Genomic DNA, 11,678 nt, shown 5'->3' with positions numbered 1-11,678 from the left:
CAGTTATAAATATTCGCAAAATGCCTTCGGGGTTCTGATTTTGTGAAAATTGACCCTGTCTACTTGATGTGCCGCATGATCCTTACACAAGAAAAGACTACTGGTGGAGCAAGATAGTTTACCCATCGTACTTCATTATTTGTATCCGTAAGCGTACCCTGCTGGGCAAAATAAAAGCTATTACACTGCTTAGGTTGTCAATATAAATGTACTTTATACTATACTGTAATTCGATGGATATTTGTTTTACTATGATAACTGAACCTGTAGTCCTACTACAGAATTTAATTTGTATTGGGCGTTTGTACATTTTTCCACATATCCGCCATGCTGTGAATTATCTTGTTACGGAAGTATCTTTGGTCACGTGATCGAGAGCAGCCGCTGAAGTCACCTGATTTGATGTGTCGCTAGTACGGAAAGATGGCTGCTCATCTGTCGTATGGCAGAGTCAATTTAAATATATTGAGAGAAGCAGCACGAAGAGAGCTTCGAGAGTTTTTGGACAAATGCGCAGGAAGCAAGGTAAGAAAGCAAAGTGCACACCTCCATAAAGTCGAAAAAGAAGCGATTGAAATGCTACATACCATCGTCCATCTAGTCTCCTCAGCAGAACATGTCAGCTGTGTCAACACAGCCAAAGTGTTTTTGTTGAGGTATTCTTGTTTCTTTCAAGCAGGTAATCCTTTAAAAAGTTAAATGCATGCCTACCCTCTGTAAATAGTAGTTTAGAGTAAGTGAACTTAGATTTTTGGGTGTTGTACTGGATGACAAATTGGCATGGAAAGCTCATATATCACATGTTTAAAAAAAAAGATTTCCAAGAGTATTTTTGTTCTGAACAAAGCAAAATATGTACTAGATTATAAGGCATTGCGAATCTTATCTTGTTCACTGATTTTACCTTATCTCAATAATTACTGTGTGGAAGTCTGGGGCAACACATACTAGCAATGTACATCCATTGTTTATCCAGCAGAAAAGAGAGGTGAGGATCATTCATAAAGCAAATTACAGAGAACACACCAACAGATTATTTATTAATTTAGGACTTATTAAATTTAAAGAAATAGTTGAGTTACAGACATTATTAGTTATGCATAGGGCAAAAAGAAAAGTATTACCAAGTAATCTACAGCAGTTGTTTGTTTTTTCGAATCCAGAAGTTATAGATCATAGAAGGAAATATAATTTCAAACATCTGTATGCAAGGACCACTTTCAAGCAGATGTGTACATCAGTTGTGGGAGTAAAACTGTGGAACTCTCACAGAATGATTTAAAGGAATGTACACATTTACTTAGGTTCAAAAAAATGTATAAAGATAAAATATTTAAGTTATATGATCATGAATAGGCTGGGACTTAAACAGTACTATTGATATATGTGGTTGGTTTCTATTTAAGTGTATATTTTATTGTAAATATTGGTTACATGGACTGTTCTTTTTGTTTTGGTATTGAATAAGGGGCAGGTAAAATAAGACTTGTCTTCATCCTGCTCCTTTTCGGTCATGGGTGTGTAGATTGAAGTGTACAAATGTACTACTGTAATATTGTCAAACTATGCACTACCATGCACGAAATAAATAAATAAATAAATAAAAAATAAAAATAAATGAGTTAATTTTAGAAAGCGTACGCTGATAGTGACTCAACATTTCTGTATAGTTTTAGTTTTTCCCATACGTATATCTGATATGTGCTGTTACTCTGTAGGCCATAGTTTGGGATGAATATCTGACAGGACCCTTTGGGCTGATAGCTCAGTACTCTCTGTTGAAGGTAGGTTGTTTTGTTTTGTTTTGTGCAAAATGGTTATAGAAAACTAAGCAGTGCACATTATGTTGCTTAGACTTTTTTAATATTAACTATTGCCTTTAATTACTTGTGTTGCACGATTACTACATTGCATTTTAGGAACATGAAGTGGAAAAGATGTTTACCCTCAAGAGTGGCAGGGTCCCCTCTGCTGATGTCAAAAACGTTATCTTCTTTGTCCGTCCCAGACTGGAGCTTATGGACATCATTGCTGAGAATGTATTCAAGTGCGTATATGTGTATTATCCTAATACCTCACAGTTTAAACGGTGATGTGAGTTGTTCACTCGTTCTTGTGTTTATGTCGATTAGTAAGTGAAATGTTTGTGCTGTATTGTACACCTTTTTAGTGAGGATAAACTTCATTCATCACGAGAATTCCACATTTTGTTTGTGCCTCGGCGGAGCATGCTGTGTGAACAGCGGCTAAAAGAACAAGGTGTGCTGGGCTCTTTCATCAACATTGATGAATACATCCTTGACCTGATTCCTTTTGATGGTGACCTGCTTTCCATGGAGTATGAGACTGCTTTCAGGGTGAGTTCATACTTACACTACATCTGTGCAGGCTAATCAGCCTCAACGTTAGAGCCACCTGCCTAAAGTTGGGTAGATCTACCTTGTGCCAACACAATATATGTGACCGATTCAAGTCACGGACAAATTCAATTCAATTAAATTTTATTTATATAGCGTCTAATACAACAGAGTTGTCTCTAGACGCTTTCCAGAGACCCATACCCAGAACATGACCCCCGAGCAGATATTACATAAACAATGGCAGGTAAAAACTCCCCTAGTGGGAGAAAAACCTTAAGCCAAACAGTGGCAAGGAAAAACTCCCCTTTAGGAGGGAAGAAACCTTGAGCAGGACCAGGCTCATAAGGGGGGACCCTCCTACCGAGGGCCAGACTGGTGGGTCAGGGACGGCAACAGCACAGCAGGCAGGTGGAAGCAGCAACGGGATGACCAGGGGTGGGGACCGCAGGCCAGCACGCAGCTCCCGAAGCTCCGGCCCAATCAGCAAGTCCCAGGTTGGGGTGCAGGGTCGGGGAAAGACTTGTGCTCCGTAATGCAAGCTACAAGCCACCCACGACCACCTGCAGGACAAAAGAGAGAAAAGGGAGGAGAAGGGGGGGCCAGCAACGGGATGACCAGGGGTGGGGACCGCAGGCCAGCATGCAGCTCCCGAAGCTCCGGCCCAATCAGCAAGTCCCAGTTTGGGGTGCAGGGTCAGGGAAAGACTTGTGCTCCGTAATGCAAGCTACAAGCCACCCACGACCACCTGCAGGTTCCGGTGTCCGGCAAAGGATGCTGCAACATGGACAAAAGAGAGAAAAGGGAGGAGAAGGGGGGGCCAGCACAAGAAACTACAGGAGCGACTCTGACACACTAAAGTTTACACTACCTAGAGATTTACCAACACCAGCTAGAGGTTTACTAAACACTAACTATAGGCTTTACTAAACAGAAATGTTTTAAGTTTAGTTTTAAAGGTGGAGGTGGTGTCAGCCTCCTTAACCCAGAGGTTAAGGAGGCTGATCTTTGTGGATGTCCTGTGGAGTCTGGTGCCACAGTGTTGGCACTGGTTCTATTTTTTTTGTTCTGTCCATGTGATTTATAAAATTGGGGCTCAGTGTATAAAATTTTGGTTTTATTCTTGTTTCTTCCTGAGGTTTTGTGGTGTGCTGAGACGACCTGTGTGCTTGGTCTGAAACAGTGTTTAGGGGGATTTGATCCATCAAACTGGCATGAATATCACAACCTTTCTCTAACCAGAACATTGAACTGTAATGCAGTGATTAATGTTATACATTGTTAATGTTTTGCTGAGTGAGCTTTAACACCCCCTCTGCAGCTCTAAAAGGAGTCACCCTTTTGCATTTCATTTGCATTTCAAACTAGAATTAATTCAAACAGTATAGTATAATAACACAATTATGATTGTCTTTTCTTTTTCAGGAGTGCTACCTGGAAAATGACCAAACAAGCCTGTATCACACAGCAAAAGGCCTCATGACCTTACAAGCACTTTATGGTACCATTCCACAGATATACGGGAAAGGAGACTGTGCACGGGTGAGTCTTTTGTAACTGATCTATATCGTGTTGAAACACTCGATTACACATGTGCAGAATCTGAGTGGGTTTGTTCTCATAATAAAAACTTCTCTGCTGATTCTCAGCATGTTGCCAACATGATGCTGCGGATGAAGAGGGAGTTCGCCGGCACTCAGAATCAGATTCTGCCAGTGTTTGATACTCTTCTCCTCCTGGACCGTAATGTTGACATGCTCACTCCTCTGGCCACACAGCTCACCTATGAGGGTCTCATTGACGAGATCTATGGAATAACTAATGGTCAGAATACTGCTTTTTTTAAGTTACTATGTCTGATATCTTACTTTTCTCTGCTGTTTTTAGTTTTGGAACCTTTTTGTCTTATAAAAGCGTACATTTTTACTTTATGTATTTTGTGTACATCAGTTAGCTATATGTTGATCATTGGAATCTCAGAGTGACGAGTAATTTATTTTTTGACAGTCGTAGTCCAGTGGTCCATCTTAGGATGTACTGCTGCAGCATTTCCATGTGATTTTTCTAGGGGCTGAGAATGTTTGTATCATAGATCAGTTAATCTTATATATTTAGTCCTTTGTGTTTAAAAAAACAACAACAAACAAACAAAAAACAAAAACCCTGCCTTTTATTTTATCTGCCTTACAGGCTATGTCAAACTACCTCCTGAGAAGTTTGCACAGAAGAAACAAGGTGAAGCGAGTAAAGATTTGCCCACAGAGCCCAAAAAGTTGCAGCTAAACTCAGCAGAGGAATTGTATGCAGAGATCCGGGACAAAAATTTCAATGCTGTTGGTGCAGCTCTCAGCAAAAAGGCCAAAATCATATCTGCTGCCTTTGAGGTTGGTCTTGTTTCAACTTTGCCATTGTTTCTGTTGAGCCATGATTCTGGTATAATATCCCATCACCTTCACAAACATTTCTGAATGTGGTTATAATGCCTGAGGATTTCCATGAGTCAGAGTGGATTGCGTCTAGACCTCACTGCTGATCTTATGTTATTCTAATTCCTGTTGTATTCTAAGGCAATGGTCACAACATAAATATGTTACGGGTTAATAAAGTGATAACACTGACAGATAAGATAAACTACTATTTCTTCAAGCAGAATGCTGAACAAGACAGAAGAAATAACTGCTTTCCACTGGGTATATTCATCACAATGTTAAACATCACTTTATTTTTGAGTATTAAGGACAAAGCTCCTTCCTAGAAAAAGGTTTCCAGGAACATTCATTCATTCAGTTTAAAGGATTTTATTTATTTATTTATTTAGATAGACTTCAGATCTGTTATGAGTGGTCTTTTTGATAAATCTGAACATTTTATTAATATTTCCACCACACTTACTTAAGTAGATAAGCCTTTAGCTGCCTGTCTTTGGTGGACTTCAAGCGATGTGCAATGTTTATAACATTTTCATTGATTTTTTTGTTGTTGTTGTTGTATTAGTTTCTTATATTAGCTTTTTTAACCAAGTCAACTAAAGTGACCAATTGGTTCTGTTTTTCAGGAGCGCCACAATGCTAAAACTGTGGGAGAAATAAAACAGTTTGTGTCCCAGCTTCCACACATGCAGGCAGCCCGAAGCTCACTGGCAAACCACACTTCTATCGCTGAGCTGATTAAAGACATAACCAGTATGTAGATTATAAGTTGCCCTTAAAGTGTATTTGATTTGTTGTCTCTATACACACCTTGCATGCAATTTTGTGTGAATCTGCTTGTGAAAAAGAAAAAAAACTATCATTATCCATTAACTCAGTGTGATTTACCTTTTATATAATACAAATTATAACAAAACAATTCTAATACAGGTATGTTGCATCAGGTATAAATATTTGCATAAAAAGCTTGATACACTAGTTTGAAAAGTTCAGTACACCATCTTGGTGCTCTAACATTTTGCTTATCATATTGTTAACAAAATAAATAATATCTTTAGCAGGTCTTAACATTAGGCAAATAAAACCTCATAAAATGCCCAAAAAGTTATTTCTCTGTATTTTCAGACAAAATGGCAATAAAACAGTATACATCTTACTGGATATGAACTATTGCAACATCAGTAATAGCACTTGCCCTTTGGATGTTAATAAAAAACTAAATAATTTAGTTTTAAATTATTAAACTGAAGAGAATTAAAATGAGTATCAGCGTTCTATCTGCTCTCGAGCAGTTTCATTAGTTAAAATCTGATTTCTTCTCATCCATGTTTGCTCTCGTTCTGCATTTTATTATTAATCCTATATAAAGTGATTCTTATGTGCATGTTTTTGGTTTCTGTTATCAGTCAACACAATGAGTCATAAATAGAGACTGAATTAATTGCAATTAAGACCAGAAACGGCAGAATTTAATCAAATAAAAATGATACAGGTCATAATTCGTAGAAAAGGGTGAGAGACGAATATTGTCATACAGAAAACGATTTTGTCCTGCAAAAAGTTTAATTGTTGGGTGTTTTTAGTTTTTCTGCACTTTTTATTAGTTCTTATTAAAAAAATAACACAATATAGTTACATATTGTTCATTTGAGATTATAATTACAAAATTGTATGATTTGGAGTGGTCCAGATAAGGGTTTTTATGTTATTTTTTTATTGCTCTAATTTTGCCACAATATATAAAACCGTACACATGAACTGAATATAATTTTTTCCTATTTCAATTGAATGTGTCATCTATTTTTGCTACAGTGTGGTTAAAATCTAATTTGTCCATTTTCAGCATCTGAGGCCTTCTTTGATAACCTAACAGTGGAGCAGGAGTTCATGACGGGTGTCGACACAGACAAGGTATTTTGCATCTTGTGAGTTATGGATTGCTGCAGTAAACGGTCTCAGGTAAACCCTACTATATCATCATTAAACAGGTGAATACATACATAGAAGACGCCATTGCCCAGAAGGATCCACTGATCAAGATTCTACGTTTGGTGTGTATGCAGTCAGTCTGCAACAGTGGCCTAAAGCAGAAAGTGTTGGACTACTACAAGAGAGAGATACTCCAGGTAGAGCAGAAGTGATGCTCATTTGCTGTGTACTGTTATTTTTACAAGCTTGATTCACTTGTACTGAAAGAAAAATAAAAAGTGATTGGGAACTAATATGTATATTTTAAACATCCTTTTCATATATCTTTTAAGACCTATGGATATGAACACATACTAACATTGAACAACCTGGAGAAGGCGGGTCTTTTGAAGCTACAGTCAAGCTCAAGGAATAACTACCCCACTATTAGGAAAACCCTTAAACTGTGGATGGAGGATGCCAATGAGCAGGTATGAGACTTAAATGAGAAGAGATCTTTGAAAATTAAACTCCTGCAGTTTTTGAGGGCAAGCCTTGAATCTTATCATGTGAATTTTTTTTTTATTTTTTTTTATTCCTTGATTTCCCCAGAATCCCAACGACATCTCGTATGTGTACAGCGGCTACGCTCCACTCAGCATCCGACTGACCCAGGTGTTGGCGAGGCCTGGGTGGCGTAGCATCGAAGAGGTGTTGAAGATGCTTCCAGGCCCTCACTTTGAGGAGAGACAACAACTTCCATCTGGACTTCATAAGAAACGTGAGGTTTAATGCAAACTGGATGGTGGTGGTATGAAGCTGGAACATCACATTCAGGATATCTTTCAGTTATCTCTCACAGCCAAAAGACTTTAGATCAAGCAACAACAGCAATGGTGGCACTACATGATCAATCAAAAATGTGGATCTAGAGCTGTATACTTCAACAGCAAACAGTAATTTGAAACTATTATGAAGAATTAAAAATAAAGACCGAAAGCAGCTTAAACCAAAAAAGAAAGCTACCAAAGAGTGTCAGTAATTTACAAATCAATTATTTTATCAGTTTTAATGAGCAGTTATTAAGGAACAAGCAAATCCACCCACAAATGCAGATGTGTATTTTATTCAGTTGATGTTTTTACAGGTTTATTCTTTTGAGATGTAGCAGAGTTTTAGCTGTATTTACTTTACCTGGTTATTTTAAATGACCTTTGCATCAATTAACAACAACATTAAAAATGGTTTTTCTCTTCCTTCTACACATTTTGATGCACGTTCATTTTCTGCTGCATCCAAACTGCTAAACTTTTGAATTGTCCAGGTGCTTTAATTATTATTGTGGAGGGGACATATAATGCCTTTTTATTTCCAAAACTTCCTAAGGTCCTAATCAAATGTCTGTGAAATGATTTGGTCAAAACACCACAGAAACGCAGCACAGAGACACCCTTTTAAATCATGTCTTTACACCACTGTTCATAGCAGCTGGTTTTAAGGTTGGAATTTATTTAATTTTATTGTATGTATTTAATCTTTAAAATAAAACAAACTCCACTCCCTAAAAGTCAGCATCTCAACTCCACTCCACCCTCTTTACAAAAGATGTGCCTTACCCGTGTTACAGCTTAGCATGACCTACTTCCAAGGTACAGCAAATGCAGCAAGATATGAAGTTGGGAGGAGATAAAGATGAGGAGCCTGGATCATTTTACTCTAATCCATGTCTGGACTAGGTTGGATTTGTTGAATTGGTAGTCACATTCGACACTCAAATAAATGCTCGCCTCTTAAACCAAAAAAAAATGTTATACACGAGTTAGTGGTCAGCACGGGCTTGAAAATTAACCCCGAGCCTGCAAACAATTCAATACTGTAGGTAGACGCTGGTACCAAAATAAGCCTAATGAGTCAAAACCCAATACTGCGCCAAGCAGTTATAGGGGAAAAATTAAAAACGTGATATGTGCTGATTCTTGAGAATAGTTTTTGGGAAAAAAAAAAGTCAGACTCAAAAGTGCGTCTCTCTTTAATTTTTTTTCTCCTTTTTTGACTCTTCTTGGTTTGAATGTGGTGCTTTCACATGCTCTTTTATCTTGAATATAAGCTGCTCAGGTTCAGCAAATGTTACTGAAACAATACAACACTCCAAAATTGCTGTTGTGACCCTGGAAAAACGGAGTTTAACCTGAAGTCAACACGCTGAGACATCAATCCTGCTTCGTGGGGCTGTGCCTGCTGTTCGTCCTGCTACTGGCAGCGGACAAAAAAAAAGAAAAAACAATGGCTTGCCTGCTATTTGTAGATAAGACACAGGCCGTGTTTTAGTGAAGGCAAATCCTGAACAGCAGCAGATTGATGGCTGAGAACTGACAAAGCATAAGAACCATTGCTCGTGTTTGTTTTTTCTGTGCCTGTGTTATAGGGAGTGATTAAAAACATGCTCTGTTTGATTTGGGAATGACAGGCAGTTTTTTTTCCTCCTTAGTTTTCAGCAATTAATTTTGGTGGTTTTATATGCAAATAAAAAAATCTATTACACACTTAATTTGAAAGGAGCTAATTGGCACTGCAAGTTTGGACAGAAGGCAGCTTATTTGTTGGTACATGCATGCTGTGCAGTAGTTTATGAAGGTGATAATGGAAACATTTCATCTGGGGAGGGAATGGAGCTAAATTAGTATTTTAGCAGAAGGGTTTGGAAATCTTTTTACCATCAGAAGTATTTTATTAACATAATTCATGTCAGTGATTTAGCCATGTCACATTTCTTTCCCCATTACCGTTACTTTAAATATGTCTCCTCTTTTACAGGCCAACAGGGAGAAAGCCGGACAACGCTAGTGTTCTTCCTCGGTGGAGTGACATATGCAGAAATAGCCGCCCTCCGTTTCCTCTCTCAAATGGAAGACAGCGGAATGGAGTACATTATAGCAACTACAAAACTCATCAATGGCACAACTTGGATCAAATCTCTCATGGACCGGCCTGAAGCACAGACGAACTGAATCTCCTGCGTGTACAGCCAACCACATCAAACATCCATCCATCAGTAAACATCTTCTGCTCTTTTTAGGTCCACAACAGGGTACTAACTGCAAGTGTGTCATTGATGTGTGTTGTGGAGTTTTCCTGTTAAAAGAAAAACAATCTTTATGTTTTTGACAAAGCCACAGTATATTAATCTTCATTCATATTCAACATTCACAGCTTGTAGTAATATATCTCTATGGTTTTACGATCTCTTGACATTTGCTTACTATATGCAGTTTATAGTGTATTGTACTTTTGCTACATGCCTACTACTGCTTTACAATGGTGATACTGTATACATGTCGGATTCATTAAAACCTTTGGGATGTTTCTAAAGGTTTCATCCACATAATAAAATATGTGCTTTCATTTTGTATTATAGCAGCTTTTCCATGCCTTTTTTTTTGTTATTTTGTGACTTTTGCTGGTGTTGAAAATGGGTAAATAAAACTGAAATCACTCCTGTATTACCTGGTCATGTGATGAGCCATTCTGCATGTTGTTTAGTGGACAATTTTGGGAAAGATGGAGACGGCAGTGTATCCGTCAGCAGTGGTCCGGCCCTCTGAAGAAGCAATTAGCACAGTAACAGGCTTCCTGATCAGCCGATAATGGCCCGGTGCTGTCTGGAGAGCTCAGCCCACAGCAGCCTGTGATTTGACAGCGCAGGACACTGATTTAATTAGGAGGCCATTTGCTCCATGTTCCGGTAGAGGATAACTGTGCTGCGGGAGGGTGATCTCTGCATCAGTCAATACTCACTCCATGCCTGATACTGTATACACAGGGAGACACCTGCTGACAGATATTTTTGGTGTACTCTAGTTGGGTCAATGTTAATTTCCTCAGTGTTGATTTGGCTAGAAAGAATAGAACCTGCTTTAGTTCAACTATTATTATCCTGAAACGCCAAAATCCACGACTTGTGTTTCTTTAGAGGAGCAGGTGTGCTGAAGACGTAAATTGACATCACATCAATTCAACTGGGATTTAGATCCTTGTGATCAGTTGTTGCTTCTGGCCCCTCCTCTGCGATGGGGGCTTGAAACGCTCAACACTGCACACACCAACTTGGACTTCAAAGCTGGAAGCACAGGTTTCCACCTTCTGATCAGTTTCAATACTGCTTCAACAACATCCAGGTATGAACATTTACATGTTTTTGAACTACATAAACCCTGAACTTTTTGGGAATTTACTACATGTGTGTAGTACTGACTACATTGTAACAACCATTTTTGTAATTTTAAGACAGAAACAAAGCACTGAATTAACATTTACTTCAGTTTATAATTAATCTTACAGTTGATATGTGATCTTGGCTGTGACTTCTGTAGTGTGACAAGTATTACTTTATATAAAACACAAATAAATGTTTTCCAGTGTTAGTGTAATTCGGTGTCTTTGTAAAACCATCAGAAGATGTTCAACTTATTGTTTGACAATCAAACAGAGCACATCCATACAAAACCCACTTTAGTGCAATTTACAGATAAATTATTCAGCAGTCTTGTAACAGGAGTATTCACTCAGCCTCTATACGAGCCTTTCACATCTAATCCAAACAAACATTAAGTATCACATAAACAACAAGAAATATTGTACTGGCTACTAAAGTTGGGATGGCAACAATTATCCCAATGACTTGCTGCATTTGTAATGTTTTTCTTAACTTCTACTAATCACTTTGCGCTTTCTTACTGTTACAAGTAGTTTTATTTAATACTGTGCATATATTTGTAATTAGCATCCATATAATCCTTAAACACAATTCTGCTTTCTGACTTTTTGCATTGAAATCTGACAGGTGTATATTTGTAAAATGGGCCGAGGTGGGAACATGGGACCCCTGGCTCAGCCTGGTCCACGGCTGAAGACGCAGCAGGAGCCTCTGGATGTGGAACCTTTGTTGATCCGTGTCCTTCGGACATTCAAGGAAATCCTCAAATTT

General features: G+C 38.3%; 1 protein-coding gene across 1 annotated transcript; it reads left to right on the top strand.

Annotated features, from left to right (window-relative positions):
• The first annotated feature begins 383 nt into the window (after positions 1-383).
• Positions 384-10,188, top strand: vps33a (VPS33A core subunit of CORVET and HOPS complexes). The gene is made up of 13 exons (XM_061729931.1): positions 384-525; positions 1,719-1,784; positions 1,920-2,047; positions 2,171-2,357; positions 3,783-3,899; positions 4,007-4,181; positions 4,548-4,741; positions 5,413-5,539; positions 6,630-6,697; positions 6,775-6,912; positions 7,048-7,185; positions 7,307-7,475; positions 9,509-10,188. Exons 1-13 carry the CDS (start codon positions 424-426, stop codon positions 9,700-9,702), a joined length of 1,803 nt encoding a protein of 600 aa, XP_061585915.1. The 5' UTR covers positions 384-423; the 3' UTR covers positions 9,703-10,188.
• The last annotated feature ends 1,490 nt before the right edge of the window (positions 10,189-11,678 follow it).

Source organism: Cololabis saira, chromosome 9 (genome assembly GCF_033807715.1).
Source record: "Cololabis saira isolate AMF1-May2022 chromosome 9, fColSai1.1, whole genome shotgun sequence".
Taxonomy (NCBI): Eukaryota; Metazoa; Chordata; class Actinopteri; order Beloniformes; family Belonidae; genus Cololabis; species Cololabis saira.
This window is presented reverse-complemented; position numbering and strand designations above follow the sequence as displayed.

Bases quoted from the DNA above. Each gene is read 5' to 3' on its own strand.
- vps33a (XM_061729931.1), top strand. From the start codon at position 424: ATGGCTGCTCATCTGTCGTATGGCAGAGTCAATTTAAATATATTGAGA. The intron at 3,900-4,006 runs GTGAGTCTTTTG...GCTGATTCTCAG, and splicing joins GGAAAGGAGACTGTGCACGG to CATGTTGCCAACATGATGCT. The intron at 7,476-9,508 runs GTGAGGTTTAAT...CCTCTTTTACAG, and splicing joins ATCTGGACTTCATAAGAAAC to GCCAACAGGGAGAAAGCCGG.